The 16,599-nt window shown below is 40.2% G+C and overlaps 1 protein-coding gene across 1 annotated transcript in view; it reads left to right on the top strand.

Annotated features, from left to right (window-relative positions):
- Ccdc144b (coiled-coil domain containing 144B) overlaps positions 1 to 16,599 on the top strand; it is a 46,301-nt gene that overhangs the window by 15,527 nt on the left and 14,175 nt on the right. The window contains exons 4-7 of the mRNA NM_178418.4: positions 2,562 to 2,745; positions 5,076 to 5,213; positions 12,051 to 12,112; positions 12,580 to 12,673. Of these exons, the coding sequence (NP_848505.2) occupies positions 2,562 to 2,745; positions 5,076 to 5,213; positions 12,051 to 12,112; positions 12,580 to 12,673 (478 nt within the window). The remainder of the gene's footprint in view (positions 1 to 2,561; positions 2,746 to 5,075; positions 5,214 to 12,050; positions 12,113 to 12,579; positions 12,674 to 16,599) is intronic.

Below are 16,599 nucleotides of genomic sequence, written 5' to 3'. Positions count from 1 at the left end.
ACATGCCCCTATGGTATTATGGGGCATCTTTTGGGTATATTCCCAAGAGTGGTATAGCTGGGTCTTCAGGTAGATCTATTTCCAATTTTCTGAATAAACTCCAGATTGATTTCCAGAGTGGCTGTACCAGTTTGCAATCCCAACAGCAATAGAGGAGTGCTCTCCACATCCTTTCCAACATGTGCTGTCACCTGAGGTTTCCATTCACAATAGCCACACATAGTATAAAATATCTTGGGGTATCTCTAACCAAACAAGTGAAAGACCTATACGATAGTAACTTCAAGTCTCTCAATAAGGAAATCAAAGAAGGTCTCAGAAAATGGAGAGATCTCCCATACTCATGGATTGGCAGAATTAACATAGTAAAAATGGCCATTCTACCAAAGGCAATCTATAAATTCAATGCAATCCCCATCAAATTCCCAACACAATTCTTCAAAGACGTGGAAAGAGCAATGTCTTAGTCAGGGTTTCTATTCCTGCACAAACATCATGACCAAGAAGCAAGTTGGTGAGGAAAGGGTTTATTCAGCTTACACTTCCATACTGCTGTTCATCACCAAGGAAGTCAGGACTGGAACTCAAGCAGGTCAGAAAGCAGGAACTGATGCAGAAGCCATGGAGGGATGTTCTTTACTGGCTTGCTTGCTTCCCCTAGCTTTCTCAGCCTGCTCTCTTATAGAACCAAGACTACCAGCCCAGAGATGGCACCACCCACAAGGGGCCTTTCCCCCTTGATCACTAATTGAGAAAATGCCAAATGCCTTACAGTTGTATCTCATGGAGGCATTTCCTCAACTGAAGCTCCTTTCTTTGTGATAACTCCAGCAGTGTCAAGTTGACACAAAACTAGCCAGTACAGAGCAATTCTCAAATTCATCTGGAAAGGAAAAAAAAAACCAGAATAATAAAAACAATTCTTAACAATAAAAGAACAGCTGGGGAAATCACCATCTGTGACCTCAAGCTTCACTACAGAGCAATAGTGATAAAAACTGCGTGGTATTGGTACAGAAACAGACATGTTGATCAATGGCATAGAATTGAAGACCCAGAAATAAAACCACACACTTCCTGTCACTTGATCTTTGACAAAGACACCAAAAATATACAATGGAAAAAAGAAAGCATCTTCAATAAATTGTGCTGGTCTAACTGGCTGTCTGTATGAAGAAGAATGAAAATAGACCCATATTTGTCACCTTACACAAAGCTCAAGTTCAAGTGGATCAAGGACCTCAACATAAAACCAAATACACTGAATCTAATAGAAGAGAAAGTGGGAAAGAGCCTTGAACTCATTGGTACAGGGGAAATTTCCTAAATAGAACTCCAATGGCTCAGGTTCTAAGATCAACAATTGATAAATGGGACCTCATAAAACTGGAAAGCTTCTGTAAGGCAAAGAACATAGTCGATAAGACAAATCAGCAACCTACAGATTGGGGAAAAAAAACTTCACTAACCCCACATCCGATAGAGGGCTAATATCCAAAATATATAACAAACTCAAGAAGTTAATTACAAAAACCCAAACAACCCAATCAAAACATGGGGTATAGAACTAAACCGAGAATTCACAACTGAGGAATCTCAAATGGCTGAGAAGCACCTAAAGAAGTGTTCAAAGTCCTTAGCAATCAGAGAAATGCAAATCAAAATGACCCTGAGATTCCACCTTACAGCAATCAGGATGGCTAAATCAAAACCTCAGGTAGCTTCTACTTTAGACAGCCTTTGTGGCTAAATGACAGTGCTGTCTGTTGGGAATGGCTTACTTCTCAGTTGCTCTAAGGACACAGGACCTTTATGTCCTCGGGCTGCTTTGTTTGTTCTCCTTTTCTTCATCACAGAGTCAGGGCCCTGCCTGTCTCAAGATAGGGATTTATGAGAATAGATTGGAACAAACATGCTTGTGTCTGAAGTGGGAAGCCCCAATTCATCTCCAGCTTCTCCTCGGTGGGTTTTAACAGCATGTGACAATTTGTCACTGTAACGTACATGTAAAAGGCATTTGCTTCTGTGTAAAGCAAAACTCAGTGGTTTACAATGCACAGGAAATTTGCTGGGTTATCCAGTGACAACTGACCAGGCCCAAAGCACCTGTCCCCTGTCTGACCTACATAAAGTTGTTCAAGTAAGACATAAATTCTTGGTTGTCCATGGGGGAAGAGACTGACAAGAGGCAGAAAGCGTTTCCTCCTTTCAATGTGCAATAAGAAAGAGAGCCCTTGATTTAGGTTCCGCTCGGGTTTCTTTACATTTTGTTGTGAGTTTGTGGATCCAGGAGGCAGAGGTGTCAGCCTTTGCTGGTGTCTAGCTTGACATTCTCTCTGACTAGTCTTGGGGTGACCAACTTCTTGAAAACCTGTACCCAGTTTGTGTGTGTCTGAAGACAGAGGGGAGACATTGGAAGGGACAACAGGGAGGAAGCATGCTTCAGAGGAAGGTCGGGATGCCCTAGAACCATTAGAATAATAAACCAATATGTGACAAGCCAGGAAAAAGAAACATTTTCTAACACAGTGCATTCCTAACATAAGCATTTTAAACTGTAGGTTTACTTTAAAACAAGAAGAAGAGAAGAGAAAAAATGTCGTCTGGGTTTATGACAAAATGAAGGAGCAGCTGAGAGAAAAAGAAGATCAATATAACAAAGAAGTTAAAATGAAACAAAAACTTGAAATTCGTGTTAGGGAACTGGATATGGACCTGAAGACTGTGAGACATAATCTTAACACAGTAAGTGGACTGTTTAAATTTGTTTTTGTAAGGTTGTGAGTGTGTGTCAGTCTGTACTCATGATAAGTAGAATCAGGTAAGATCAAATACATTTAAAATTATGTTAGGAGCAGAGACTGAAGAAATGACCATTCAGAGACTGCTCCTCCTGGGGATCTATCCCATAAACAACCACCAAACCCAGACACTATTGCAGATGCCAACAAGAACCTCCTTCTGACAGGAGCTTGATATAGCTGTTTCCTGAAAGGGTCTGCCAGTGCCTGACTAATACAGAAATGGATGCTCACAGTCATCCATTGGACAGAGCACAGTATACCCAGTGAAGGAGCTAGAGAAAGTACCCAAGGAGCTGAAGGGGTTTGCAGCCCCAAAGAAGGAACAACAATATGAACTAACCAGTACCCCCAGAGCTCCCTGGGACTAAACCACCAATCAAAGAAAACTCGAGTCTCTAGCTGCATATGTAGCAGGGGATGGCCTAGTCGGTCATCAATGGTAGGAGAGGCCCTTGGTCTTGCAAAGGTTCTATGCCCCAGTTTAGGGAAATGCCAGGGCCAGGGATGGGAATGGGTGGGCTGGGAGCAGGGGAAGGGGGGGCACAGGGGATTTTCGGAGAGGTAACTAGGAAAGGGGATAACATTTGAAATGTAAATAAAGAAAACATCTAATAAAAATTATATTTTGCTTTTACTTCACTAATATTGTTTCTCCCTTTGAATATATATTAAATATAAGCATATAATCATATGTTACTTATATTGAATATAAATATATAATAATATGGTACTTATGATCTGAGATATATGCTTGGCATACTGATCCTGCAGTCATCAAAAGTGTGTACTCACACAGGTGTGGCACATCACACATCTCCCAGGCAATGTGATCATTTTCTTATGGCTTCTGTGAATGGGATGGAGATTTTCTTGGTTCTATCTTTAGGCTTACCATGGAGGCTTAGGTCATGCAAACTCAGCTGTGTACAAAGTCACCCTGAGCCAGTGGGTTCCAAGTCTGTTGTTTCATATCCACAGGAATAAGGAAATGGAAACAAGACGATAAGGAAAATACAAATTCATTAAGGAAAATTGAGGATGAATTTACCAGGGTAGGGCAGACTCCAAAAAATAAATACCCCCATGTTGCCCTGATCATTTGTATTTCCCTTGTCTTTCATTGGTTTTATGGAGAGAATTCAGTGGAGCCTGAGGTGGGCGCTACAGGGATTAGTCAGTTTTTGTGTACATCACAGACCCAGCTAATGAGAAGTCTATATCCCCTATGTATGCTGTCTTGGCTCTACCAAAAAGCTATTCAATAATTTAGAGAAGGGTTACACATGGTACATGACTATCTAGTGATCCACCAGAGGGGTCCTGTCCTCACAACCACAGAGCAGCTAGCTCCAGTCTCATGTCTGCTTGGAACAAGAGGCTTCCATTTTAGGGAGTGGAATTTTGTCTTCCTTGTCTACTTCTGTCCCTAAGTCTCTTTCAGGCAGGGAGGAGCAATGACAACTCCATCTGCCTCATGCTGAGGAGGGCAGAGTCTGAATGGTGGTGTTGGGGCGATGTTGGTCCAAGACAAAAGGAACCCTTGTGAGGCAGGAGGGCTCCCTGAGCTGGTTCAGGGGTTTGCAATGGAGTTCTGGATGAAAGTGCACTTTCAGATCCACCAGCAGGAGCAGAGGGATCGAAGGACTGACAGGGAGAACATCAGAGGCCACTACACCATTGCACAGAGTATTACCACCATCCTGAGAAAAGTCTCATATAACAGCGATCATTGAACAATGTTCCAGAAGGTGTAGTAAGGATGATAGAATAATGCTACTCATCTAGGACATAGACTGTACCCCGAGGCCCTCCATTGGGCTCATTCAGAGCTCAACTTGCACCCTTCTTCCTCCATTATCATCCTCAAGTATCTTACCTGAGGCTGGCATTCTTGAACTCAACACACATCCTGAAATGACCTTGAACTCCTAATCTTCCTGCCTCTGCCTCCTGTGTTCTCGACTCACAGACATATGTCACAATTACTGGTTTTACAGTGTGTTCAGGGACCTCATGCAAGCACTATACAAACTGAGCTATGGTCCTAGCACCAAGTTAGGTTCTGCTGTTGAAAAGGGTAGCTATCATTTAGGCAATTAAATTGTGAGAAATTCACATGAGAGGCAGGTTCTTGTGGGTATTATAGGCTCTTTGAACAATTTTTCAAGGTGTCTGTTAATATGGCTTATACTCCTTCCCCTCACCCCCACCCTTCCACATATCCTACCATGAGGTATAAAAATAAAGAACAGTCTCTAAATGTGTCTCTAGGTTTTAGAGGAAAGAAACTGCATCGAGAGACAACTTTTTCAAGAACAGAACACCAGAATCATACAGGATGAGATTCTGGCAAATCACCTTCACAAACAAAAGGAGCTAAAAATGGCACAAGAAAAAATTAGCTCTCAGGTATTTTCTTTAGTTGCCTTCAAGTTCCTGTATATGTATTTGTTTGTGTAAATGGTTTTTGTTTGTTTGTTTGTTTGTTTTTGCAGGTTACACCTTTTTAACGATTTATTTATTTATTTAATATGAGTATACTATCACTGTCTTCAGACACACCAGAAGAAGGCATCAGATCCCATTAAAGGTGGTTGTGAGCCACCATGTGGTTTCTGGGAATTGAACTCAGGATCTCTGGAAGAACAGTCAGTGCTCTTAACTGCTGAGCCATCTCTCCAGCCCGTAAATGGTTTAAAAAAAAAAAAACAATTAAAGGCCTCATGAAAACTACAAAGAACTTTTCAAAATCTTATGTGGCTATTCATAATACACATACTTTGATGTGGAAATAGCTCTTTTTTTTAGCAACTTTGATAAATAAAAGTCAGTAATGTTAATTCAAGTCCATTTGTCTACAACATAGTGATGACATTCACAGTGACCTCATCCAAATGGCATGCAAGTCCTGCTTTAGACAGCATAGAAGAATTCATTGCCTTTGATACTGGCCTCCTCTGAAGATAGGGTTTTGGTTATTTCCCGTAAGAATACATCTTTCTGTTGTCACAAAAGCCTCGCTACTAACAATATATCATCTGCTTCCCGTCATGATTTCTGCTTTCTCCATTTCTGCTAATGGAGACATCTGGTTATTTGTTTCAACATTTGACAGAGGGGGAAAATACAGGCAACAGAGATCATATTTTAGATGTCATTTCCTTCCATTCCAGAAGAGTAGCAGTTTGCTACGATTCTTTATGTCACCACAAAGAGCTTTTGACAGCAAGGATGGGCTCTACTGTAGACAGAGCTGCCTTACTGCCAAGTCTCACCCAGCACGAAGGCTTTGTTTCTGTACCATGATTTCTACAGTGCTGTGGCTGGAGTCCAGGTCTTTCACACACTTACACCACTGCTCTCTTAACGAGGCATATCTCTAACCTCAGAAGTGGATATATTTATTCCATATTTTCTCAAGATGACTCTATAGAAAGGCCATTAGATTTTTCTCAAAAAAATATTTAAAATGTTTGAAAGATGAGGCATTTCCTTTTCATTTTAGACATTTTGAAGCACAGAAATAATAGGAATAAGTATAGTACTTATATCCAAAGGAAATCAATAAGAAAATTATCTAGACTCTGTCAACCTGAGTGTAAGAAAGCAATTTTATATAGCTATAACACTACATATATAACAGAAGTACCATGTAGTTTCGACACTTAACATATAGAACTCACTGTTTCTTAATATGCATGCAGAGTTCATAACCACTTCTACCACCACAGGCAATTTTAGAACATTTTTATTACTTTGAAAAGAAACCATAAACTCTTATCTGGGAAACCCCTGGAGACTGGTTTCTCTACCTTCTCCTGTGCTAGAAATTCACCAATCTGTTCCTCGACTCTTTAATATCTCTTTTCTAGAAATAGAGTCCCATAAAATTAGTCCTTCTTGTGTGGCTTATTTCTCTTAATGTAATGCGAGGTGTTACTAAGTGGGAGTACTTTTTCACTTTTTTTTTTTTTTTTTTTTTTGCTGGTTATTCTGCATCTGTGGCATTTCTCTATTTGGCAGCTGACAGGTGTCAAGGTTTTGCCTACTGGCTGTTGTAGTTAACTTTTCTTTTGCTATAAAGAAGCACTATGACCATTATAGAAGAATGACTTTACTAGGACTTACAGTTTCATAGGGTGGGTCCATGACCATCCTGGTGGGGAACATGGCAGCAGACATGGCACTGAAGTAGTAACTGATAGCTTATATTCCTACCCACAAGCTGAAGACAGGGGTGGGAGGAGGGGAGAAAGACACAGAGAGAGAGAGAGACAGAGACAGAGAGACAGAGACAGACACTAAGACTGGGCATAGTATTTCTCCTAATCCTTTCCAAATAGTTCTACCAACTGGGGAGCAGACATTTAAATATATGAGCCATTTTCACTCAACCATCACACTGACTGTTATTGAAAATACTTCCATGAACTCTCATTTATGAGGTATTGGTATGATATGTATATCTCCCCATTTCTCTTCTTTTGCTCTTGCTGACTTATTCTGTTTGTTTGCTTGCTTGCTTGCTTGCTTGCTTGCTTGCTTGCTTGCTTGGGAGTACAGAGTCTAATGCTGTAGCTGTGATAGTTCTGGAACTCAGCAAATAGACTGAGTAAGCCTGGAACTCTTGATGAGTCTCCCACTTCATCTTCCCAAATGCTTGGACTCTAGGCATAAGCTGCTCTACGAGGCTACATGTCTCATGTTGTTAACTAAATTGTAAATACATGTGCTTGGCAATTGTCAAGATGACACTAACTCTTCAAATCTAAGTCAGTACACTACACAGGGGCTTGCACAGCCATGTTTATTGTGGCATTGTTCACAACGGTCAACTTAAGGACTCGTGTGTCCATCAGTGGATAAAGAAAAAATGGTGTGTAGACACACTGGAATTTTATTGTGTCATAAATAACAACACGCTCTTGTGGTATGTGTGAATGCTATGAGAGAGACAGGAAGACCATTTGGGAAAATGAAGGGGTTGGCCTAGCTTAAAGGATAAAGAGGAAGTCAGTGCTAGCTGTGGTTAGATATGGTCAAAGCCAAGGGAGCTAAAACCATCTAGTGGAAAAATGATAGCATTTTCAACAAATGGTGCTGGCACAACTGGCGGTTATCATGTAGAAAAATAAGAATTGATCCATTCTTATCTCCTTGTACAAAGCTCAAGTCTAAATGGATCAAAGACCTCCACATAAAACCAGAGACACTGAAATTTATAGAGGAGAAAGTGGGGAAAATCCTTGAAGATATGGGCACAGGGGAAAAATTCCTAAACAGAACAGCAATGGTTTGTGCTGTAAGATCAAGAATTGACAAATGGGACCTTATAAAATTGCAAAGCTTTTGTAAGGCAAAAGACACTGTCAATAAGACATAAAGGCCACCAACAGATTGGGAAAGGATTTTTACCAATCCTAAATCTGATAGGGGACTAATATCCAATATATACAAATAGCTCAAGGAGCAGGGCTCCAGAAATTCAAATAACCCCATTAAAAAATGGGGTAAAGAGCTAAACAAAGAATTCTCAACTGAGGAATACCGAATGTCTGAGAAGCACCTGAAAAAATGTTCAAAATCCTTAAACATCAGGGAAATACAAATCAAAACAACCTTGAGATTCCACCTCACACCAGTCAGAATGGCTAAGATCAAAAATTCAGGTGACAGCAGATGCTGGAGAGGATGTGGAGAAAGGAACACTCCTCCATTGCTGGTTGGATTACAAGCTTGTACAACCACTCTGGAAGTCGGTCTGGCGGTTCCTCAGAAAATTGGACATAGTACTACCAGAAGATTCAGCAATACCTCTCCCTGGCATATACCCAGAAGATGTTCCAACTGGTAATAAGGACACATGCTCCACTATATTCATAGCAGCCTTATTTATAATAGTCAGAAGCTGGAAAGAACCCAGTGTCCCTCAACAGAGGAATGGATACAAAAAATGTGGTACATTTACATAATGGAGTACTACTCTGCTATTAAAAACAATGAATTTATGAAATTCTTGGGCAAATGAATAGATCTGGAGGATATCATCCTTAATGAGGTAACCCAATCACAAAAGAAGTCACTAGATATGCACTCACTGATAAGTGGATATTAGCCCAGAAGCTTAGAATACCCAAAATACAATTTGCAAAACACAAGGAAATCAAGAAGGAAGACCAATGTGTGGATGTTTCATTCCTCCTTAGAGTAGGGAGCAAAATACCCATGAAAGGAGTTACAGAGACAAAGTTTGGAGCTAAGACAAAAGGATGGACCATCCAGAGACTATCCCACCCGGGGATCCATCCCATAATCAGCCACCAAACCCAGACACTATTGCATATACCAGCAAGATTTTGCTGAAGGGACCCTGATATAGCTGTCTCGTGTGAGGCTATGCCCATGCCTGGCAAATACAAAAGTGGATGCTAACAGTCATCTATAAGATGGAACACAGGGCCCCCAATGGAGGAACTAGAGAAATTACCCAAGGAGCTGAAGGGGTCTGCAACCCTATAGGTGGAACAACAATACAAACTAATCAGTACCCCCAGAGCTCCTGTCTCTAGCTGCATATGTAGCAGAAGATGGCCTAGTTGGCCATCATTGGGAAGAGAAGCCCCTAGGTCTTACAAACTTTATATGCCCCAGTACAGAGGAACGCCAGGGCCAAGAAGTGGGAGTGGGTGAGTAGGGAAGCAGGGCGGGGGGGGGGGGGGTATAGGGAACTTTCCGGGATAGCATTTAAAATGTAAATAAAGAAAATATCTAATAAAATAAAATAAGATATGGTCAAAGCACATGATATGTAGAGATGAAATGTATTTCTGAAATTCACCACTACACACAGCGAAAATATGCTAATACATAAAATAAAAGAAAGAAAAAGCATAAAATGGCATGTTTCATACCATAGCAATAATTTTCTTAAGACATTGATATAATAAGGTTCTCATTTTAAATATGTTAAGAAATTAAATATAAAATTCATAGCACTCATGTCTACAGTAAAGAATTATCTTGCATTTTTCTCACTGTGCATAAAGAATGAGACTTACTGTTATCCTTCATTCTATAGTTGGAGCTGGATTTATAGATGTGTAGTTTACCAACTCAAGTGCTCTGGAGACAGCGTTTCTCATGTGCCATCACTGCACAGAATCTGCAGTATTCATCACAGTACATACTAACTCATCCCAGCATGAGCAGTGACTGGGAACAAAACTGATTCAGGAATAATCTTGATTTCACTACAATCCAGCATTTCCAGCCCATTGGCTCTCACCCACCTCTGATGACCATGCCCCTTGCATATGAATACTACTTAATCCAAGAGGAATCATTTTCTTTATGCTACATCACCACTGGCCACCAAGGAGTCCTGAGAACAACTGGGTTGTAAATAAGGATAAGCAGACAAAAGTACCATTGGTTAGTGATATTATGGCTTCATGGGGTATTAAGAAATTAATGGTGAGCATGAGACTCACCATTTGTTGCACTCTCAAAAGGAAAGAATGGTTCAGTCCACTTCACAGAGATTATTTCTTCCATTAGTATGCCACTTTGTTTTAATAAAGCATAAAGCATAGTAATAATGATAATGGGGGTATGACCTATTAAATTCTTTATGTATGCACTATAATTTAACCTTACCAATCACCCAGTACAACATATAGTATTGTTGACTCCAGTTTACAGAGAAGAAATAGATACAGCAAGGATAACTTATTTGGGAGCACATAGCCCATTATTGTTGAGTCTGGGCTTCAGAGTCAGCATTAGACGTGAATGACTACCATCATTGGAATAGCAGCAGGCATTTCTATGTGTGTGAACATTCAGAGCACACTTGAGGTAATCTTTGGAGTGCAACAATTTAAAATTTCACCATGGTGGACGTCTTGTTTCCCTCTACTATATCAATCTTTGTTGTTGTTTTTAGTGTTATTATGGCTTGAATGGAAAAATGTCTCATGTGTGTAGTACTTGGTCTGTTGTGGCAAACTGTGGAACCTTGAAGACGGGAGGCCTGGATGAAGGAAGCAGGTTCTGGGACGGAGGTCTTGAGGCACAGGTGCTGGCCTGGATTCATTACATGACTCTGCTTCCCAATCTATAGATGCACGGCAAGCTGTGCAGCAGATTCTTGCTACCACATATTGAACCCCAGCTGCCATATCTTCCCCACTATGAAACTGAGATAAAATTGCATTTATTTCTCTTCTTCTGAGTTTTATATCTCGGCAGGTTTTGTATCACAGCAAAAAGGAAAGAAACTAACTGAAAATTGGTACCAAAATGTGGGGCTATTGCTGTAAGAAACCCAGTCATGTGGTTGATGGGCCTTTGGAACTAGTTTGCCTGAAGAGTATGGGAGAATTTATAGCTTGGGGCTAAAGAACCCTTAGACTGTTGTAAGTGGAGTTTCTTTTTGCAGTAGATGATGGCAACAATACAGAGATGCATAACCAGTCAATATGCAGAGAGTAAGAGATTGTGGCATGATGTCTGTTTCACACTCCCTTTCTAAAGGTGCAGAGCTCATTGCAGAAAAGGGACAGAAAGATTGTAAGAGCCAAGATAATTGGCACTCAGAGCAAAGCAGTACTAACCAGACACGGCAGGGTCATTGCTAGCATGAACTCACAGAGACGGAGACTGCAAGCTCAAGGCCTGCACAAGATCTAGCCCAAGATCCAGTGTGGAAAGATGAAGGGTTAGCATTTCCCTCAGCTACATGGTCGGCCAGGATGTGAGCCAGCTACCTCCGCCCCTCCCCCACAGCCACGTCCATGTCCTTACACACCATGATGGAATGGATATATTCCTCAAACCATGAGCGAGCCAAAATGAATCCGTTATTTCTGTAGAGTATTCTCTTACAGTGGCACAGAAAGTAACTAATATGATAATAGATAAATTAAAAAGAATACTTTTTTTCAGTCCGAGTTAAATTACTGAGAGAGTTCCTGAACAGCTGGAGCTACACAGAAAAACCCTATGTCAAAACAACAAACTTTTTAAAGGACCATTGGTGTAATTTAGGCTTTGTGAATTATAAAATCTCTGTGTTTTCTTGTGAGGAATGCTTTTGGATGTGTCTGTAATAAGTAGCAACAACAAAATGTATCTATGCATAGTCTTTGGTGAAGGGTTCCTGTATCCACTGATACTTTAGCACAAAACCCAGAATGGGTGCATTTATACCAGATCGTTAGTAAGGGATTTTCCCCTTTGTTTTAGTTACAGGAAGCACCGGACCAACACACCCAGTGCACGGAGAAGATGCGGGACTGCATACAAAAGTACACGGCTGCATGCAAATGACTTGAGTATTTACAAAGCAAATAAATAGTGTGGTATGAGAATTATACCAGTCATGACAGTTTATGAGACTTATTCTTAATTTACTTGAAATTACTTGGTATGAAGGGAAGGAGTTAGGGGAGGAAAGAGGGGAAGGGAACGGAGGAGGAAGGGTAGGGAGGGAGGGAAGGAAGGGAGGAAGGGAAAGAAGGAGGGAAGGACAGGGAGGGAAGGAAAGAAGGAAAGGAAGGAGCCACGATTTAGGCTTGGGGTACAGTTTAGTAGTATAATAATTTTTTGTAAATCTTATGTTTGCTTTATTATTCATAGTATAAAGCTGGAAATGATACATTTATTATTTTACTTTTTAAGAATTTAAATAATTATTTAAGATATGTGTTGACACATTATATGATGCTTTTTAAATTGGTGTGTGGAAGTAACTATTTTAAAATGTACATTATAGGCTTGGACTTGAAAATCACAAGTTAAAAGAGACAGCAAGAAAGCAAGCAGAGAAAATTGAACAGTTAAAGAAAAATCTACTAAGTGGAGTTTTGGTAAGTTATTTTCTTATTTCTTGTAATAATGAAAATAAAGTTTTACTTCTTTAATATTAGGAATGTTGCGTGCTGGAGACCAGCTCCAACAGTGAGTTCAGAGGTCCAATGAGGAGATGCAGGGTCGGCGACTAGTGTAAAGCAGGTGCACTCACACACCCGTGGGGGATGAATGAGCCTCCAGCGACTTTATTTTTCTCCCACAGCTTATAGTCCCCAGAAAAAGTCTTTCAAGCTGTATCACAGTTACAATGTGCTTATATTCTGTTTTTCTTTACAGTGAACATAAGTTAAAAAAAAACAAAAACAAAAACAAAAACAAGCATGTTCCCCAAAACCATTACATGATTAAACATTTCATGTATTACAGGTGAAAAACAAATTATTACCAAGGACCCAGTACATGCATGTCTAAGCAACTTGTTACAGATTAGCAAAGTATAAGCAAGCAAGGTGTTTGTCTCCCAAGCTCTCTTACTGGCAGACCTTGCTGTTAGAAAGAAAGGATAAATCATTTAAATATTTATCTCAAAAGGTAATCTTATAAAAAGTATTAAAAGAATCACAAATCTAAACATAATTATCAGCCATTCCTACCTTCAATCCTCAGGGTGCATACTTATTCACCAACCATTTTTATTTTTATTATTAAATAATATCAGGAAGCCAAGGGCAAAAATGAATACCATAAATTAATCATCACCTTTAATCACCAATCCATCTTTAGCAAGAAAGGCACATCAGCTAGCAATAACCGGGCTGCCATTGTTCTTGCCTCTGACCTCAGGGAGCCCCTCCCTCATCTATCAAAACTGCCTTTCTGAACTTTACACTTCCCGCAAGATTCTCCATAGCAAAGCTACTAACAAAAACACCTTTACCTAACTTTCTGACAATCTACGTCTCTACGTTCTCTCTAAGGATGGTGGTTGAATCGTTAATCTGTTCCAGCAGCAACACAGTGAAGATCAATGATTATTATTGTGAGTGCCAGTGACACTGCCCAGTGAGGGGCTGGAAACCCCCTTAGAGTTTTCACACAGCTCATAGATTATGAGGGACATGATGACCCTGCAGACAATACTCCAAGCAGAGAGATACTCCACGAGCAGTATGAGGTCGCCAGGACTTGTAGTCCTTGGGCCTCTGCCTCTCCAAGGCACACCCACCCGGGTCATGCTAACCTGTGGGCTGCTCTCTGTTGCATGTAATAATTAAAAAACAACAAAAAACAAAAACAAAAACAAAAAAACTATGCTATCCTGGCTACGCTGGGGCCGCAACGGTCTTCCCACTCCATCCCTGTGGTTTACTTGCCACTGAACCGCTGTTTTCTGTCATCCAACCCCTGTGGTTAGCTGTCACAAGTCCCCTAAGCCAGTAAAACCAAAACTCCAGAGGCTTGTAAATTATCAGTCAGATTTGTATCAATAAATCTCAACCCATGAAATGCCCACACAATAAACTCAGAGCCGATTGATATTAATACAAGATACCCACCTAGACTGATATAAACACAAGCTATGCTCCTAGATTGGACAAATTGCCCTACATTACTCTATTGCTCTTCTATGATGTCATAGCTACCTGAGACTATTTCAAGCCACGTGGATTCCTTTTACTCTTCCTCCATCTTTCTCTGTCCTTGCCTCTCTGTGTCTAGTCCTGTCTCTCTGAAACTCTCAGCCCCTCCTACGGTTTTCATTGCCCAGTCACAGATTCTAGTCTTATATTTCACCTGCTCTCACCTGTGTATTGACGACAATCCACAGTTCTCCATGAATTCCAAAGCTGTGTGTTATTCCTCTTTCATGGCTCTTGACAATTTTAGCTGGTGGGACCTTTTCATTGGTAAACATATTCTTGTTCATACCAGTACATTTGCTTATATTAGTAATACAAGTAGTTCTGTTTATAGAAGTTTGCTGCATGAAATTCTTGATACTTCACAAAATTACTGATCTGGGTAGTGAATTTTAAATAAAGGTGTTATAAGAGTTGGGAAAACCAGTTTGTACGGCCTACATTCTTATCCACTCACCCATCACACAGAAGAACAAACAGGCACCTTCTGTGCTTTGACTTTGTGAATAGTGCTGCTCTTACTAAATTGTTTACCTATTGTAAATAATGTGTAAGCTTTAGGTACAATGTACAAAAGGAATAAATTTCTTTTATTAAGTAACTTATTGCTACTGCTGTTATGATTTCTGTGGCATGGAGACTGAACCCGGGACCTTACAGGTACAAAGCAAGCATCGTAGCACTGAGCCACACACCAAGCCTAAGCTGTGCATTCTAAGTGTGTGCATGGCTCTCTGGATTTTAGAACAACCTATAAAATGATAGTAAAGTAGTTATTTGATCTAGAATTTGGGATATCTATTTCTATCTAAGACTTTTTCAGTAAGATTTTGATAATGAATTTCACATAACTTATACATCTAGTCAGGAATATATAAGTCATTATTTAAGCATTTTCTCCCAGTTGGATAGTGATTTGATCTTTGGATTTTAGAAAAGAATTTCTTATATTCATCTGTGATCATTAGGCAAACATTTAACTATTCAATCCCAGAAAAGAAAGATGTTGTTCATTATGTCAATATAATCATGTATATTAAAACTCTATTTCCTAAAGAGACTGGATTCTATCACTCATGCTTTGACCTGTAGAACTTAAGATCCTAAGTCTGCAATACAGACACTAAATTGGACTGATGAAGTCTTTGCTCCCACTAAGTGCTTTATTAGTCACAGTTACTATGTTGTTACAATTACATTGTGAGGCCATAGTTTTCAATGCCGGGGTTGACACTCTCCCTGCTGCCATCCTGTGCACACAGAATTTACATGCTGAAGACATATCTGGGGTAAGAGGACCATGATAGAGCTAAAGTCATTAAAGAGCTAATGCACCAGGAATCCATAGCTGCGTCTAATTGAAGAAAGTGGGTCACTGGAGGCACATGTATGCTTGGTCTCAGCCCCGTTTCTCTGCTCCACGGCCACCATGAAGCAAGAAGCTTCCTCTGTAACATACTCCTGCTGCGTGGTATTCTGCCTCACTTCAGGCCTAAAATGAAAGGGTCAAGTGATTAAGGACTGACATCTTTGAAGTCATGATCCAAAATAAATCTATGTTCTATTTCCCCCAACTAATTAATCAAGGGCAGGGAAACCTGACCAATAGAGTATCAGTGCCAAGAAGCAGAGTAATCGCTGTGTCAAAAATCAAACCATGTGGTTCTGAGGCCCTTGTGGAGAATTTGGAAATGATTTTTAAAATCAGCATATAGCATGCCTTAAGAGAGCTTTTGTGTGGGAGCTGAGAAGACCAGAATGTGGAGAGTGCATGAGGTTTCAAATAGAAAGAAGGATTCCATTGTGGCAGATCTCTGTGAGTTCAAGGCTAGCCTGCTCTACGTAGTGAGACAAGGCTACATAGTCAGATCATTTCAAATATAAATGAGTCCATCTCAAATAAAAGAGTAATTTGATTTAAGGAGACTTGAAAAGTGAATACAACTGGACACACTTCTGACACAGACTGCCTAAGAGGTTGTTTCCCAGCATTCCCTGTGCAATGCTCAGTTTATAGCTAAGAGTTTGCATCCCAGAATCAAACTATTAAACAAAAGACAGTTGGAACTCTTGAAGGTACACAAAATGCATTGATTTGCATTACAACAAGAAAATGAGCCTTTAAGGGACAGAGGGAGAATATTATGGTTTGAATAGATGGTATTCGCCACCACCACCCCCAAAGCCTCGGAGGTTGAAGGCTTGTACCCCAGCTGATGATTGGGCCATAGAGATGCTATAGTCAATGAAAAATGAATGCATTCATGAATTCCTCGCTGAATATGGTAACATGCCTGTAAGTCAATGGGAAGGCACCTTTGAAACATGAATCTATCCTTGAA

This window comes from Mus musculus, chromosome 3 (genome assembly GCF_000001635.26).
Source record: "Mus musculus strain C57BL/6J chromosome 3, GRCm38.p6 C57BL/6J".
Lineage (NCBI taxonomy): Eukaryota > Metazoa > Chordata > Mammalia > Rodentia > Muridae > Mus > Mus musculus.
Note: the sequence above shows the minus strand (reverse complement) of the source record. Positions and strands in the feature narration are given on the sequence as shown.